Source organism: Microtus pennsylvanicus, chromosome 1 (assembly GCF_037038515.1).
Source record: "Microtus pennsylvanicus isolate mMicPen1 chromosome 1, mMicPen1.hap1, whole genome shotgun sequence".
Taxonomy (NCBI): domain Eukaryota; kingdom Metazoa; phylum Chordata; class Mammalia; order Rodentia; family Cricetidae; genus Microtus; species Microtus pennsylvanicus.
Window position 1 is genome coordinate 151,576,497 of NC_134579.1, and position 18,572 is coordinate 151,595,068.

The 18,572-nt window shown below is 38.4% G+C and overlaps 2 protein-coding genes across 2 annotated transcripts; both read right to left on the reverse strand.

Annotated features, from left to right (window-relative positions):
• Window positions 1–2,660: 2,660 nt before the first annotated feature.
• On the reverse strand, window positions 2,661–4,191 carry LOC142842440 (killer cell immunoglobulin-like receptor 3DL1). Its single transcript, XM_075959164.1, has 3 exons — window positions 4,030–4,191; window positions 3,503–3,549; window positions 2,661–3,405 (listed from the first exon to the last, which is right to left on the reverse strand). The coding sequence occupies exons 1-3, from the start codon at window positions 4,181–4,183 to the stop codon at window positions 3,259–3,261; spliced, it is 348 nt and encodes a 115-aa protein (XP_075815279.1). The 5' UTR covers window positions 4,184–4,191; the 3' UTR covers window positions 2,661–3,258.
• Window positions 4,192–5,370: 1,179 nt separating this feature from the next.
• LOC142858324 (killer cell immunoglobulin-like receptor 3DL1) lies at window positions 5,371–13,859 on the reverse strand. The gene is made up of 5 exons (XM_075987538.1): window positions 13,826–13,859; window positions 9,253–9,537; window positions 8,626–8,931; window positions 6,114–6,407; window positions 5,371–5,429 (listed from the first exon to the last, which is right to left on the reverse strand). The coding sequence occupies exons 1-5, from the start codon at window positions 13,857–13,859 to the stop codon at window positions 5,371–5,373; spliced, it is 978 nt and encodes a 325-aa protein (XP_075843653.1).
• Between the last annotated feature and the right edge of the window lie 4,713 nt (window positions 13,860–18,572).

Genomic DNA, 18,572 nt, shown 5'->3' on the forward strand with positions numbered 1-18,572 from the left:
CATCAGTTACCGGATGTAGGTTTTATGATAACAAATTAGGGTAGTCACTAATCTGTTTCTAGGGGAATCAGTTCAGGCACCCTCTTCATTATTGCTAGGAGTCTTCATTAGGTTCATCCTTGCGGATTCTTGGGAATTTCTCCATAATCCCATAATGTCTCCCTCTATCAAGGTATCTCGTTCTCTGCCCTCCCTCTCCATCCCTCTTCCAACTTGGCCATCTCAATCCCTTATCTCCCATGCCCTCTCTTCTGTCCCATCCCAGTTTACTCAGAATATCTTAACTTCTTCCCCTTCCTGGGGCCCTCCATGTGTTTCCTTCTTCAGGTCTTCTTCTTCTTTTTTTTTTAAAGGAAGAAAAGGTTTATTTGACTAACAGTGTTACAGAGACAGTCACTTGAGATAGACATAGTGAGAAAGCAGAGATCAAGGAATGTATTCTTATGCTCAGCTAGTTTACTTCACTCTTAAATAGTCCAGGATATCTTGCTTAGGAAATGGTGTCGTTTCTTAATTTGTGGGTAGGTCTCCTCATACCAATTAAACTAAACAGGAAAAACATTTCCCAGACATGCCCATAGGCCAATTATCTCTTATTTAGACAAACTTTCTTTGGGATTCTATTTTGAAGTGATTCTAGATTGTGTCAGGGTGACATTTAGAACTAAAATTCAAAACAGCAGTAACACCAAGATAACACTGACATTTGCAATTGCCTACATATTTAGAAAGAAGTCTCAATACTTTATCCTACTACACCACTGTTGAGAATATACCTGAAGGGCTTTTATTCACCACGCCATTGGAGACTTCTGCATATTCATATTTATTGATAAACTAGGTAATAACACCTGCTGTGAGTTCATGTGTGTAATAGCTATACTCAGAGGCTCACATTTCACAGCGTTCCTTCCTGTTCTCTGGCTCTCATATTCACACTGCCCCTTATTTTGTGATGTTCCCTGAGCCCTGGAAAAGGGTGACCTACATTTTTCTAGCCATTTGCGGGATTGGAGTGAGCATTGAATATGATCAAAACACATTTCATGCACATATGAAACTTTCTCCAAATTAAAAAACTTACATTAAGAGAACTTTTCATTTATTCCCATGATACTTTTTCTAGTTCTTTCTCTCTCTCCCTCCTTCTCTCTTCTCTCTCTGTCTTTGTCTCTCTCTGTTTCCCTGTCTGTCTCTCTCTGTTTCTCTGTCTCTTTCTCTTTTTCTCTTTCTCTCACATACACACAGTATGATAAATATGTATAAAGATGTCATGTTGAAATACCATATGTTGTATGCCAACCTAAAAGTTATTACAAAACTAAAAAGTAAAAACCTAATTTAAAATCTATTTTACACATATACATATATACATGTATTTATCTTCCTGAATCCAGCTTATTTTGCTACATATAATGGTTTTAAGTTGCATCCATTTTTCTGCAGATGTTCTATTTGATTTTTTGCTATAACTGTGTTGATAGTCCAACCCAGTCCCTCAGCTGTTCAGTTCCAAAGAAACACACAGAGGTCTAAATTAATTATAAACTGGTTGGCCTATTAGCTCAGGCTTCTTATTAACTAATTCTTACATCTTAAAATTGGCCATTATTCTTTTTTTTTTGGCCATTATTCTTATCTATGTTAGCCACGTGGCTTGGTATCTTATATCAGTGAGGCATTCTCATCTTGTTTGTTCTGTGTCTGGCTTTCTCTGTGATGACTCTAGACTGAGCTTTCTTCTTCCCAGAATTCTCCTGTTCTTATTGCCCCATCTCTACTTCCTGTCTGGCTACTGGCCAGTCAGTGTTTTATTAAAAATAATACAAGTGACAGGATAAAAGATTATTGTCCCACAGCATAACTGGATTAAAAAAATTATGTCACCTGGGCCTGAAAGCATCTCTCTGCTGAATTCTTGAAACACTTTTGGAAGGGAACTTGGATTAAAGAGACTTCAAATAAAATTCCTTCTTCAGGGTGCTCACAATCCCTGTAACATTATCTCTTGGGAGGTTGAGGCAGATAGATCTGAAATTGGAGGCTATCTAGCAAGTCCCTGTTTCCAAAGAGCAAATAATCAGACAGACAGACAAAGATGCATCTCATAGTAGATGCAGGAAAATTCAAAAGAGAACCTTTGGGATAGTGAAATAGTTGTGGTTTTGACCAATGTGACACAAGCTGTAGTCACTAGACAAGTGGGACTTTCAACTGAGAAATGCATTCATATGATTAGCCTACAGGCAAGTCTGTTTGGCATTTCTTGATTCATGTGGGGAGGCCTAGACTTCTGTGAGTGGTGCCTCTCTTCATGAGGTCATTCCAGATTGTATAAGAAAGCAGGCTGAGCAAGGCATAGGGAACAATTCAGTATCTGGTGAACTCCCATCGGTTCTGCTTCAGTTTCTGTCTCCAGGTTCCTGACTTGACTTCCCTCAATGGAGTGTGGCCTAGGATTGTGAAAGATATGTAATCCAAAGGAACCCTTTACCCCATTTAGTTTGGTCAAAGAAAGAGCTGTGGTCTCCACAGAAGACTTCTTCAGATGTTTCTTTTTTATTTTATTTTTTAAAAACAATCTTTTCTTATTTTACATATCAGTCCCAGTTCCCCTTCCCTCCCTTCCTCCTGCTCCTCCCACATTATTCCCCCCCACATCCACTTTTCAGAGAGATAAGCCCTCTGGCATAACTGGATGTAGACACATAGAAGAATGCAAGTAGATACATGTCTACACCCATGCATAAAACTCAAGGACAAATGGATCAAAGACCGCAATGTAAATCCAGCTATAGTGAACCTCATAGAAAGGAAAGTGAGAAGTAGCCTTGAACACATTGGCACAGGAGACCACTTACTAAATATAGCACCAGTAGCACAGACACTGAGAACAACAACTAATAAATGGGGCCTTCTAAGACTAAGAAGCTTCTGTAAGGCACAGGACACGGAGAACAGTATAAAAATGGCAGCCTACTGAATGGGGAAAGATCTTCATAAATCCCACATCTGACAGAGAGATGATCTCCAAAATATATGAAGAACTGAAGAAACTAGATATCAAAATCCCAAATAATCCAATTAAAAAATTCTCAACAGAGAAAGCTGAAATGGCTGAAAGACATTTAAAGGTTGCTCAACATCGCCAGTTATCAGGGAAATGCAAATCAAAACGACTCGGAGATACCATCAGAATGGTTAAGATCAGAGGTTTCCTTGAGAACTCATGAGGTAAAGAAGATATTTCATCTCGGCTTAACATTTCCTGACTTCCACGTACACACTGGGATCTGTGGAAGATTCCTTTGGAATCTGGGAAATGGGAGTGGGTAATTTCTGCTTGAAGATCAACTGATCAAATTCCAAGTATTCCACCTCCTGCACTTCTTGTCTTTCAGGGTCCTAAAAAGAGGTAAATATTAAGTAATGTATGTACATCATCTTGTAGATAATGAAGGAATATTAGACTTTAGGAAGAGGCGGTCTCAGGGGGACCTACCTGTCTGTTCAGTGTTGTTCTCAATTCACACTCTTGGTCCATGGTAGCTGTAATTTTAGTGGACAGAAGTAAACAAACATATATAATAAAGTACTTCTGCACTCTCATTTCAAATACAAAGTACTAATGAGAGATAGGGTAAAACACAAGGTTGCTCACCTGCCATCAATTAGATTTAGAAGTTTTGCCACTCTATGTTTATAGCCCCATCCTACAACGCTGTACCCTAGTAATTCTTTTTTAGTATATTCTCTCTCCTTCCCTTCCTGCTTCCCTCACTCCGTCCTTCAATTCTTCTTTCCCTTCCTTTCTCCATCTCTCCCTCCCTCTCGCTCTTGTTAAACCTTTTCCTAGATATTAGTGTATGCTTTGGAGGTGAAGATGCAAAAGTGCATTGAGGAATTAGTGTCTGAGAACTGAGGTGAAGTGCAAGACTTTCTTTCCTGTTTAGAAAGCCCTGCCTCAAAGGGTAACTAAAGGATAGTTGTATTATTCCAACTATCCTTTTGTAAATGAGGAACACATACCTGTATTTTTCCAGTCTTGGTTTCTCACACTACTCAGATGACACTTACGGGCTTGTTCCTGAGATTTACTCTTTTTGGACGAGCAACAAGAATAAAGGAGGATGATAAGGAAAACAGATATCATGGTAACTGACAGCCCGATCAGAATATTCATGATCCTGTGGTTATCTGGAGGGAGATGTAAACCCAATAAGAGGTAAAACTTTGGATCCCCATTTTTATAGACTGCATAGTATTCATTTATTGGAGGATAATTAATATAATAGTTTTTTTAGGAAAAGCATCTTGATGGAGAACCTACTAATAATATTCTGCTCTATGGAAATAGTACTAAACTGACTTCTAAAGACTTACCCCTATAAATAATGCATTTCTCAGCTCTCAGGAGCAGGTTCTATATTCATGAGAGGTGGTGATTAACACAGATACCCACAACTGGGCAAGCTGTGGAGAATAAGAGACCATAGAATTCTTTGTCCTAAATGAGATGTTTACATCTCATATCCTTCTCCAAACGTTCAGCATCATTGTTAAAGAGATGGAAGAAGAGATTGCAAAAAGATGCTCTGGATAATTATAAGGAAACTGTCTTCTATACACTGAGGGCAGCTTAATATGAGAACTTCACAAGACGGCAAGATAACATGCCAAAGAGCAGGGCAAGATCAAGCTAGACAAAAATCCCATCATGGAGAAGGGAGGTGGACATGAAGTCCCACCCCTAGTCAAGTGGCTCTAATAATTGATAACTGTTGGCAGAAGGAGCGTCAGTTATAGCAGTGTTGTTGCTAGTAAGTTGTCCATGCACCAGCAGAAGTCCACACATGCAAGAATACATGGACATTATGCCTGTGGCAGAAAACTGCAGGACATTGGGTAAAGGTCATGTGCTCATTATTTTAAGCTGAGATTTATACCAGTGCTCACTTAATCTGGTTAGCAAGTTCTACATCTACAACAATCTAGAACCAAACTACTAATTCTTACAAAGGGCTAAAGTAAAGTCTAGTAGTCTATCACAGGTAATGTCTTTTTATAAAATTGTCCTTTCTGCTTGCTTGCTTCCTTTTTCAGGCTCTATGATCTTCTCTCCAGGAAAAACTGAGCTAGAAAGAGCACTTCATTGTTCCTGGAAGGGGGCTGAATCTGCTTTCCCTTTTACTTGTAGGAGATCTCAGGTACAGTTCCCATGCTGCTCCTAAAAACTTTTAGAGTTGTAGAGTTTAAGAATAAGATAGAGGAGACGATTATGTTAAGACTACTAAGATGTGAAGAAGGCAAGTCAAAATATGAGCCCAAGAGCATTTGGTCCCCAAGTTTCCACAATAGAGAAGGGGAAAATTACTCACTAGTTTTGGAGTCTGGTTCAGTGTACGAAGTGAAATTTCTTGATGAGTTTACTAGGGAAGAGGAGAGGAGAGGGTAATAGTTCATCAAAAGACTATGTGCCTTCACCACATGCAAAGTCCTTTAAATTTGGAGAGTAAGCAGCACCTACTCCACCTCTTAGCGATGAGCCTTTAGAATCATAGGATGCCATTATGTGATTTGCTTTGAGGTGTTTATTTCACATTGTGATGAGTCAATAGGAATACTGTAGAGAGCTATGTGAGGGAGAGATCAGGAGGCTGCTCCTTCTGTGATCTGTCCAAACTGATTGCAATCTTATCCTTAATGAATCTGTCCTGACCTTTTTCTTATTCTCTGTGGATACATACACATCCCAGTGTGGCTGACCGATCAGGATAAGGATTTTTTGAGAGGCTCCTTATCTATTATTTTGTAATTTGATATTCTTTCTTAAATTCTTTATCTTTTAAAAACTTCTTAAATGAAATATAATTGTATCTCTTTTGTTATTCTTTTAATCTCTTCAGCACATCTCAGGTATCCGTCCTCCAGGTTTTTCCATACACCCCTTACATTGATAGCCTTTTTGTCTGATTAATATTTTTTGTATACACACATATTATGTATATGTGTATGTTACTGAGTCTCTCTATCACCAGTAAATGGTTCTCAGACATGGCTTCTTTAGGATCTCCTTAGTCACAAGATATGAGATACATATAAGACTTTCTTACCTGAGACAGAAAGGAACAATGGGTCACTTGGGGATGACCACACATGGGAAGAGTTCCTAAAAGAACCATAGCATCTATACGTCTCTGCCTGGATCAAAGGAACAGGAAGGAAATTGGCCTGGAATGTTCCACTGTGGCTCTGCTCTGCAGGCAACCCATGTCCCAGAGGCAACCCTTTCATGGACAGATGGAACATGTCAAACTGATGTTGAGAGATGCAGGACAAGGTCATGTTCTCTCCTGATGTCACCACAGTTCCCATCAGGGCAGACAAGGAAGGTTTCTTGTATAAACCTAGAAGGAAGGAGGTAGAGCCAGTGGAGGAGCAGTTCCTTACCAGTGTTCAGTCACTCCTCAGTGTCCTATCTCCATGCTTCTATTTCTGTGATGTCTCTCTACTCCACATTTATCTTTCCCTTCACTACATCCATTTCTTTCCCATCTCCTTCTTTTCTTCTAAATTACCTTACTCATCTCTGACTTCAATCCTATACTGATATATTTTATTTCAATTCTCACTTTTTGACAGTTTCTGCCTTGATATTCATTAGTTCATACCATCTTTCTTTTTAAGTTTGTTTTTATAAAACAGATATTTAATTTTTGTAGTAATTGGATTTATTATGAAACATTCAACTAATGCATTTTATATTTGTTTTCATTAAAAATTTGAAGTTAAAGTATAATTACATCATTTTGTCACTTCTTTTTCTTTAAGTGTTGTTGTATATGTTTATATATGTAATCTTGATCATATTTATGCTATCATTCTTTCTTCTCTATCAATTTCCACTGATTCCATTCCTTTTCCCATTGTTCTTCTTTATACTTTCAGTTTTTCCAAATGTTTTGTCAATCATTGGGTTAATTAGAGATACTTATTATTTTGTTTTAATTAAGATATAAAGCAATGAACTTCATTGAGACATTCTCAGACAGTTCATTTTGTGCATTTCTTCCTAATCGCTTCCCTTATACAACCTTTGCTGGTCCTTCCTCTCATTTCTCCTTCCATGTCGTATGTATTTCTTCTCTTTTTCATTCCACTTTCTTAATATCCTTCCCCTTCTCATGGTTTGTTCCCAATTTCATGACTTATAACTTCCTTATCCTATGTATATTAAAAATGTAGAATCTGACTTCATTCTAAATAATTAGTTTTATATCTGACCTTTCCCCCCATATCTGTGTTAATGGACCTCTCTTTTCAAAGGACATAATATCCAATGAATGTGTTTGTTTCCTTGAACAGGGGCCATGATGAACTTCCCTCCCTTGGTTCTCGTAGTGTGTTTACTGCTCAAGTGTAATGTACCATCTGCTCCCTATTCCTGCTTTGAAATACCCAATTTTAAGCTTAAAACTTTTTGCAGATTTTTTTCTTCCCACACATGCCATGCTTATTATTTCCTCAGTATTTAAATCTTTCTCTCAGTCTGCCTGTTTGTATATATTTCTGTTGCAAGGAGAGAGGGCCTGCTTTTTCACCCCTCCTGGCTAGCTTACACCTGACATAACCACACAAATATTGTATTAATTAGATTACTGCCTGACCCATTAGCTCTAGCCTCTTATTGGCTAACTCTCACATCTTGATTAACCCATTTCTATTAAATCTGTGTATCACCAGATTCTTACTGGCCAGATTCTAATCTACGTCGATATCAGGCCAGAGATTCATAGTATCTGCCACTTTGCCCTTCTTCCCAGAATTTTGTTCTGTCTTTCCTTACTACCTGAGTTCTGCCCTATCAACTAGGCCAAGGCAGTTTCTTTAATAACCAAGGAAAGCAATACAAACCTTACAATCCTACACCATAGGGGCCCCTCTTCCTACAACATATGTCCATGCCTCTGTATTATTTGCATATGTCTATTCCAGGGGGAACCACTATAGGATTTTTTCACCAATCCTAGAATGTGTGAATGAATTTGAAACATGGGCTGACAACATTTTGGAAATGTAGAGAACAGACAGCGACTGGTGGTCATACCTAGGGTTATGCTATTCTTTGATGAATAGTTAGTCAAATACAAGAATGGAAGAACTGTCAAACTTGACAGAAATTCTATGGGTGCCATCTGTACCAAGACCTCAGGACCCATGAAGAATCAACCGCATTTGGCACATGAACACAGGTCAGACTTATATGTCTAGGTCTTCTGACAGATGTCTTTTAGAGGGAGAAGCCAAACAAAATTATAAACTTCTAGGCCTTTGAACATTAGTAGAAGGATAATATGTATCAGCCATTGTTTCTGATACATATTAGTCTCACAAAGCTGTTCCGTTCTATTTATCTCTAGGTACGATTCCTTTGACATTTCTGTATCGGCGCTTTACGTTACAACCAATGGTTTGTTCTTGTATCTCTGTTTTTATCGTCTATGTCATTAATATGCTCTCCAAGTCTGCCTTTCTCTAAGCTTCTCATACTCATCTAGGACATGCTGTCTATATAATAACTGTTCTCATCACAGAGAGGCTGGTGACCAGGTAACACCCTCTTACCTGTGATCTTTATGTCAACAGGGTCACTGGATTCAGACCACTCATATGGTGTATGCTTGTAAGAACCATAGCATGTGTAAGTCCCAGCATGCTCAGGTGTCACAGGTCCTATTGGGAAGTTGGCATTGGATCCTCCAAAATGATATTCTGCAGAGAGCTGATAAGAGTCCTTGTTTATTCCCATTCTATGTGAAGTCAAAATGAAAATGTCAAACATAATCTCTGAGTGGCACTTCAATGTCGTCTTCTCTCCTAATTTTACCAGAGGAGTTGGTAGGGCCAGGAGGAAAGGTTTTCTGTAGATTCCTAGGAATAGATAGATTGTGAGTATGAACCTGCTATCAATCTATGTATCCCAGAAATCCTATGCTATTTTCCCCTTAATCTGTTCTTTTTATCAGTATCCCAGTGTCCTTTACATTTATTATATCCGCTCATACACAGACTCCTCCATCATTCTATGGACCATTTCCAACTTATTTGACCCTGGTAACAGCACAATATTTTCCAATTGCATGTGTAGCATATTCCTTTATAATGCTGAGATTCTGACTAGAACTCATTTTAAAAATTCTCCTGTGGGGAGGTTTGGCAGAATGAAAAGACAAAGCAAACATGATCTCTGACCTGAAATTATGATCTTCAGAGGCTCACTGTGTGATGAGAGTTTATTATGGTATTGATGTTTGTAACTATAGCATCTGTAGGTTCCTCCAAATGCTGGGGTCACAGGCCCCAAGATAAGACTCCTCCAGAATATTCCATTATGGACCTGAAGTTTAGGATCCCCATGCTCTTTGTACAACTTGACTATGTTAAACACACTGCGAGTGTCACAAGTGAGGGTCACATTCTGTCCATGAGGAATAACATGGCTTGGCCAGGCAGACAGTGTAGGTTTGTTATTAATCCCTGTGGAAAGATACACAGAGTAAAATATTTAGTGATCCACCACCATTCCTGAGATCAGTGTCTCCAAATTTTACTTCTTCAGGGTCCATCGTTTGACTCTTTTCTCTGAACTGAAACATCTCTGTTTCAATGTTAGAGCTTTAAAGGCTCAGGGTACTCAAGAGGTAAACAAACATTAAAAAATTGGAGAGCTGAAACTTGCAAGATTCACCAGTGGCCCTTCCTGCTAGATAGAAACTGTAAGTTACTTTTCCTGCTGAATTCTAAAAGGAGTTATCCAAGACCCATTCAGCTGCCAGAAAGTTGTGCAGGGAGCTCCATGGTTTTGGCTTTCATGAAAATCACCCATATTGAGATGTGTTTTCAGTAATGCTTTTGAGTCATCCTTTGTTTCAGTGAATAAACCCGTATCCAGACTGCTATTAGTAATCTCAATAGATGTACAAGTTCAAAGATTTGGACATTGATGCAATCATTGTTTGGTCTGTCCTGGGTTTCCTTTATGGGGTTATCAGAATTGCCTGTGTTATATCTTTCCAAGGAAAGTCTTAAACAAAAAGTGTCATTTTCATGTCTTGTGTGTCACCCAACTACCATGTACATATGGAATATCTTTTTATGCTAAGATATGTTAACTGAGAATTTTGAGTAAGTATTAAATAATGAAGTAGATTTAGTTGTGAAAAAATGTAATTTAAGAGAAAATTATATTAGAGGATTTGAGGAAAAGATTCATTTGTGAAAAGACAGATTGGAATTATGGCCAAGAAGTTATAAAAAAGGAATGCATTTGACTTACCTTCATAGACTCTAGAAACTTAACAATACTGGATTAGAAATACATTGTGAATGTTCAATATCTCAGCAGTGAGGGAAGTCAGCCCCTAGGACCATGGAATCGAGAAAATGAACAACAAACAGGAGGAATGAATCCTTTGTACTACTCTGTCTCTTAAGTACTCTTGTACAGAGCTTCATTCACAGAGATTACATCGGCTCATGTTTCTACACTGACAGGTTAGATGCAGACATACAGTTTCTTAACCATTTCAGGCTCCTTGCATGTGGAACATTGAGAGAACAGCATTGTTCTGCCTCTCCAGTCACTTGTTGATAAAAATTATTTGGACTCATGATTGCCAGCCCATGAATCTTGGTCATTCTTTTGTATCCACATGGGAGATGTTTCTGAGAAAAGAGACAGTAGACCATATAGACACCAACCTGTGTGCACATCTTGAAACACTGCTCAGGCAGAGGCTCTCAGGTACCCTAGTGAAAAACTGTACCTGATTGTGATAAGTGGCCAGTAATTTACTCTACCAGGAAGCCCAGCTACCAAAAGCATCTGATTGAAAACTGAGGAAGCAAGTTAGTGAAACATGGGAAACTGACATCAATGCTATCCTGTCCAGGGTTGCATCCAATTTACCCAAATCCATTCTCAGGTGAGAATTAATAGAAAAGATCTATTAACACCCATAGAACATCTGCATTTGACAGAGGTAATGGCTCTCTAATATGAAGGTTCTTTGTGTAAAAACTTGCGTATGAAAATCAGAGAAGTCAAACATGCCAGAAAACAATGCTGAGGCTTTGGTAGTAAATACAGCGGAAAGGAAGATTTATGAAGCCCATAACAGATAATTCACTGGAGCATTTTTAAAACAATTACAGAATTGTAAGATATCATGAATAAAGTTTCAGAGCTAGGAACATGACATAAGAGAGAAAATGTGGCATTTTTATGGTCTATGTAATCTTACTCAGTAAAATATTTTCTAATCATTTCTATTTCTAAAAATTTCATGATTTTGTTATTACTTACCATTGACTAGTATTACAGAGTGTGTATGTGACACATTTTTATTAGCCATTCATCACTTGAAATACATCTAGATAGTTTCCTTGTTTTAGTTCTTGCGAATAGAACAGCAAGAAACATGACTGGGGAAGTATCCATGGCATAGGGTATCAAGTTCTTTGGATATATTCAAATGGGTAGAAATGATGCAAATATACTACTTATGTATGAAAGTCTCAAGAAATTAAATCAAAGAGAACAGTCTTTTATAAAACAAAAAGGTGTTATCTAACTATAAAAAATTAACTCTGATTAAAATGTTTTATAAAATTTGGAGGTAAATCATTGAACAACATAAAAATTTTAGCAACATCTCTCTTAAGCAAAACATACAACTACTGAATTCGACAAACTTGTAGACCAGCTTGATGTTTAAGGAGGTAAAGCTGTTGCTGCCATGCCTGACTCTCTGGTTTCCATTGCTGGGACCCACATGGTGAAAAGAGAAAACTGATTCCAGAAGTTTTCCTTCACTTTCACAGTTGTGTCATAGCAAATGCACACCCAACACACACATACAGACACAGACACACACACAGACACATACACACACACAAACATAAACACACAGGCACACACAAAAACGTGAGTTATTTGCGCATGGGTAAAACTCAGATAAATGCAAAAATTTACAAAGTTAATAGATTATTTCAATAGTAAATATGATAAAATAAGAAACTGAATGTGCTTAGGTCAGGCTTTATATAATCTGATGGGAAAATGCAGAAATGAATGAAAATTCAATAAAGAAAAATGTCAGGATATTTTTGAGTGACTCCCAATACCAAATTATCAGTCAGAATTTCAAGAAAGAGTAAAGGAACACAGAGGTTCTCTTTAGTGTCTAGTAGAGTGAAACTAGGATGATGTTACACCGGAGGATGCATATAATTAAATACATTGTATTAAATTATCAAAGAATTAACAAAAGAAAGGAAAAACAGCCTATTAAAATAAACAAAATGTAGAGAAGAAAGAATAGAAAACTCTTGAACTTGGAGTAAAATTAACATGGTCAGGTCCAAGAATATCAAATGGTAAAAAAGAAATTCAACCCAAACGATCATGATCACAGAACATATTATTGTCATAAGAGATCCTGAAATCACAATAATAAGAGAAGCAAAGAACATATAAGGAACTTCTAATTACAGCTAATGGAAGACCTACAATTCACAAGAGTTCAGGATGATGTATTCAATGAAGTCAGTAGAAAAAAGAAAAAACCCTACCTATAAATATAAGCAACACTGTCCTTCAGAAAAACAGTAGCATACAAGAGTTCATCCTTATAAACACTGGAAATGCTGTGAAGATCTTCAAGCAGAAAGAAAGGCTGGTAATGGGTGACCTGACATCCTCATGTGGAGAAAGTAACAGTAGCTCAGTAAAGCAAGCAAAAATGAGATGTGTCAACAGTGTGCTGGTGATACACAAATTCTTTCTGTAGCAAAGTTGTTTGAAGACAAAAATAATCTCAATGGCTTGTCAAATGACACACATATTTAAAAAGGAATAAATGATAGCATAATATCAAAAATAAGTGGTGATGGTCAGGTAAGAGTGTAGAAAGGGGAAGACTATTTTTTATTTAAAAGTATTGCTTATTCTTGTTATGGCCCACTCTTTTAATTTTTTTTTTTGATTTTTCAAGACAGGGTTTGTAGCTTTCAAGCCTGTCCTGGAACTAGCTGTTGTAGACTATGCTGGCCTCGAACTCACAGAGATCTGCCTGCCTTTGTCTCCCAAGTGCTGGAATTAAAGAAGTGGCCACCACTGCCCAGTTATATACACTCTTTTAATCCCAGCACTTGGGTGGCAGAGTCAGGTGAATATCTGAGTTCATGGGCAGCCTGGTCTTCACAGTGAGTTCTAGGATAGTAAGAGCTACATAGAGAAACCCTGTCTTAAAAAACCCAAAAATGTTTGTCTGTTCAAAATTGATGCCTAATTGAGCCAGGGGCAGTGTCCTGTACAATCTGGGACAGGACTGAGAGGTATGTTTTCAAGGTCCTAACTTCACAGTTCAGGAGACTAACCAAAGAATCACTCACAGATTCCACCAGACAACACACCGTGATGCCGACTCTCCTGTTAGAATGAATCTTTTCTATTGGCACAGGTAGTAGTATCTCATGGCTGAGGCTGGACTCACCTGCTTGTGCCAAAGTCCTCAGGAGTAGGATGAAGCCTGGAAAGAAAAGCTCATGATGGATGATCTATCTCCTTCCAACAGCTGAGCGATCTAATACCCCGGTCCCTGTTGGATCTCTGTACAGTAGAGTCAGAGCTCACTTCATTACGATGAACTCATGCACCAATATCAACCACGGAAGCCAGTGTTTCTTCTGTGGAAAGATCCAGCCTCCTATTATGATATTTCCTCCCTTTTATTGCATCCCCTTCATTCCCAGCAGGACTCACCAGTACACATAAGATTTAGGTGCAGAGACCGCATGGTGCTGCTTCAGTTGACAAGAGGCAAAGCCAGAATAAAACTTACAGGATGTTGTAGGAGGCTCGATGCATCTACCTGACCACAGCACGGAAAGCTGAGCAAGAGAGCATATCCGCCAAGGACAGTTTCTCTGTAGCCATGGCTGCCCTGACACGCACTTTGGGGGCCAGGTTGACTTTGAATTCAAAGATCTACCTTCTAGTAATTTGATTAAGCATTTGAGGGTTCATAGATGCTTCCCCTTTATGATGTATTATGATTATCTTTCTAAAGGTTTGCATGTTTTGCTTTTTAAATCTGAGACTCAGTGTCTCTTTTTGTGTTCTGTGCAACATGTCCAATGAACATTCATGGTATAACAGCAATACTAATGTGTCAATCAAAATGATTACTCTGTTAAAATTCCATTGTCAGGTTCCAATTATTTAATTTCTTTGCTTATTAGTTCTATATTTGTTTTTTATTTATTTATTTTTTTACAGAAGAATAATTTAATTGAGTTATATGAAGGGAAAAGATTACAGACCCCAACTTATCTAGAATAGCACTCAAAATTACAAACAGCTCTTATTAAATGATATCCAATGGTCTTTAAAATTTATTTACTTATTAAAAATTTCCACCTCCTCCCCTCCTCCTATTTCCCTCCCCCTCTCCCCGTTCCCCCTCCCCCTCCAGTCCTAATAGAAGCCAGTGTGCCCTGTCCTCTGGGAAGTCAAAGGCCCTCCCCACTTCATCCAGGTCTAGGAAGGGATATGGTATATACTCACTCATAAGTGGATTCTAGCCATAAACAAAGGACATTGAGCCTATAATTTGGGATCCTAGAGAAGCTAAATAATAAGGTGAACCCAAAGAAAAACATATATTTATTCTCCTGGATATTGGAAGTAGACAAGATCGCCAGACAAAAGTGGGGAGCATGGGGGCGGGGATTTGGTGGGGGTAAGGGTTATGGGAGAGAGAAGGGAGAAGGGGATGATTGGGGAGAGCTTGGGAGAATGGAGTGGTTGAGATGGAGGAAGAGGGGATATGGGAGCAGGGAAGAAGATATCTTAACTAAGGGAGCCATTTTAGGGTTTACAAGAGAAATGGCTCTAGAGCGGTTCCCAGGTGTCCAAGGGGATGTCCCCAGGTAGGTTCTTGGGAAGCAGAGGAGAGGGTGCCTGAACTGGCCTTCTCCCATAGCCACACTGATGAATATCTTACATATCACCATAGAACCTTCATCCAACGATGGATGGAGATAGAGCAGAAACCTACATTGGAGCACTGGACTGAGCTCCCAGGGCCAGATGAATAGAGGAAGGAGGGAGAGCGTGAGAAAGGAAGTCAGGACCACGAGGGGTGTGTCCGCCCAAGGAGACAGTGGGGCTGATCTAATGGGAGCTCGCCAAGGCCAGCTGGACTGGGACTGAACGAGCATGTGATCAGACCTTACTCTCTGAATGTGGCTGACAATGAAGGCTGACTGAGAAGCCAACGATAATGGCCCTGGGTTTTGATTCTACTCCATGTACTGGCTTTTTGGGAGCCTAGTCTGTATATTTATTTAGAAGAAAAATACCCCACTTATTTTATAAAATCAAAGAAACAAAGAAAATATAGTTTTCTTTCAACTGAAATTTGTTTTAAGAACTAGCATTCATATTTTTAAAAAAATTTCACTTTAATTTATGTGTAAATAGGTGCATGTGATTGCTGGTGCCTCATTTGGCCAGAAGAGGGCACTGATCAGATCCCCTGGAGCTGGAGTCACAGGCAGTTGTGAACTTCCTGCTGTGTGTACTGGGTACTCTGCAAGTGCAGAATACACCCAACTTCTGAAAGATTTCTCAAGCACTATGTACTTACCATTTTTAACCAAATATTCCAGATAAATATTTATTATGATGTGTTGTTTCCTTTCATTGTTGAATGGTTGACATAGAAATATCTGAGAATGTTTAATATGTACAATTGAACAAGTTGTTTTACATTTTTGACATGTCTAATTTGCAAGACTCTTTCCTGACTACATAGCACTAGTTCTTTATTTCAATAGGACACATAAAGTAAATGACAATGGACCTAGATAAGAAACATCAATATTCTTATAATATATTTAGAGAACAATCTGTCAGAGGCCAAAAAGCTACAAGACACTGCAAAAAATTGTGAACATTTGAAAAGGGACTGACTATTGTTGAGTGTGGTATGCATTTAATGCATTTATTATCTGCTATGTTTATTACATTGTTGGAATTTTTCTCATATATTGTTCTATATTATTAAAGTTAAAATTTTATTAATACATTTTTCAAATCAATTATAATTAAATCATTTATCTTTCTTTTACTCTTCTCAATCACTCATGCATAGCTATTTTGTTTTCTCAAATAAATATTTATCTTAAATTATCTATATATGGTTCATCAGTTAAGAGCACTGCCTACTCTTCCAAAGGTCCTGGGTTCAATTTCCAACAACCACATGGTGACTCACAACCATCTGTAATGGGATCTGGTGCCCCCTTGAGGAAGAGATCTGGTCAGTTGTACTCATCAACTTGAAATCCAATATGGGAATGGACAAGTTCAACAGAACCACTGTAGACTTCAGAAGGATGTAATATTACCTAAATAAACAGAAAGTGTATTGTACTTTCTGTACAAAACTGTAAAATTGACAGAGACATCTGGCTACCTGGACAGTCACCCAAAGTTCTTTTGTGCCTTTGAGGCATCAATCCTCAGCCTACTGGCCCATAGTATCCAGCAGACTTTACCACAAAGCAGGGAAATTTAAAGACAGTTCCACCTATACTGGAAGTTTGTCAGTTGCTTTCTTCTGTGTCCTGCTGTGTCTAGCAGACTCTTTCATGTAGGAGGAACCCCAAAGGACCATCTCACTGTTAGGCAAGTTCAGCAGTTCATTTCTCTATGGGTCTTGCATGTCTAGTCCAGCAGTCTACGTAGGAGCAGATTTTGCCCAAATGGCTAGCAAAAAACGTAAGGAGCATCTCTGATGCCCATCATCCTCTTGAAGTAGCTGGTGCTGCCAGGAGCAGATGTCTCTCACAGAAGGACTTCCCATACCAGTTGGAGTCATCCTTGTGGACTCCTGGTAATTTCTCTCGTGCCAGGTTTCTTGGTAGCTCTATAATTTCTCCCTCAATCAAAATATCTCTTTCCTTGCTCTCATCATTGTCTTTCTTCCATTGCAATTATCCCATTTCCTCAAGTTCTTCTTTACCCTTTCCTTCTCCCCTCATCTTCCCTTTCCATCCTCCCTACTCTTCCCCAACCCCATGTTCCCAATTTTGTCAGACGATCTTATCTGTTTCCACTTTCCAAGTGGATCTATGTATGTTTTATTAGGGTTCATCTTGTTACTTAGCTTCTCTAGGATCATGGACTATAGGCTCAATAGCCATTGCTTTACAGTTAGTATCCACTTATGAGTGAATACACACCATGTTCATCTTTCTGGGTCTGGGTTACCTCACTCAGGATATTTTTCTAGTTCCATCCATTTGCATGGAAATTTCTGGATGTCATTGTTTTTTTACTGCTGAGTAGTACTCTAATGTGTAAATGTGCCATATTTTCTTTATTTATTCTTTGGTTGAGGAGCATCTAGGTTGTTTCCAGTTTCTGGCTATACAAATAATTCTAAGAACATTGATGAACAAGTGTCCTTGTAATATGATTGAGCATCTGCCCCTTAATTCACATTCTCTCCAGTATAAGCTATCATTGGTGTTTTTGATCTTAGCCATTTTGACTGGTGTAACATGGTATTTCAGAGTTGTTTTGATTTGTATTTCCTTTAAGTGTCTTTCAGCCACGTGAGATTCTTTTGTTGAGAATTCTCTGTTTAGTTCTATACCCCATTTTTAATTGGGTTATTTGTATTCCTGATGTCTAATTTCTTGAGTTCTTTATATATTTTGGAGGTCAGTTTTTTGTCTGATGTCAGGTTGGTGAAGATCTTTCCCATTCAGTAAGCTGCCTTTTCATCTTTAGGAAGAAGTTATAATATGAGCAAAGGAGTCAAGACCACGATGGGGAAATTCACAGAAATAGCTGAACTAGTGAGAGCTCACTGATTCCAGATTGACAGTGGCAAACCTTTCTAGGACCAAATTAGGACCACTGAATATGGGAGGCAGTTGTGTGGCTTGGACAGTTTGTGGGGTCAATCTCTGTGGAACCAGTATTTATCCATACTGCATGAGTTGACTTTTTGGAGTTCATTCCCTATGGAGGGATACCTTGTTCAGTCTAGGTATTGGGAGGGGGCCTTGTCCTGCCTCAAATGATGTGACAGACTTTGTTGCCTCTCTACCTGCTCCGAGGAAAGGATGGGGATTGGGATGCAGGGAAGGTGGGATGAGTAGTAGGAGGGGAGACAGAGGGAACTGGGATTGGTATATAAAAAGATTGTATAAAAAAAAATCAGATGTCAAAGAATTCATGCTCATTCTTAGCTTGTTTTCTTTATGTTAAAATATTTGAAGACATCCTATTAAGGGAATGGTGACACTCCCTAAATAGTGGCAGTCAGGTCTTCTCATAACACCTAAACTAAACAGGAAAATACTGCCCAGACATTTCCATAGGCCACCACTTTGATTTAGAAGAACTCTCAGACTCTATCTTTTTTTTTTTATTTTTTTTTCTTTTATTATTTTTTTATTATTTTTTTTATTGATAAAAGAATAAAGGAAAA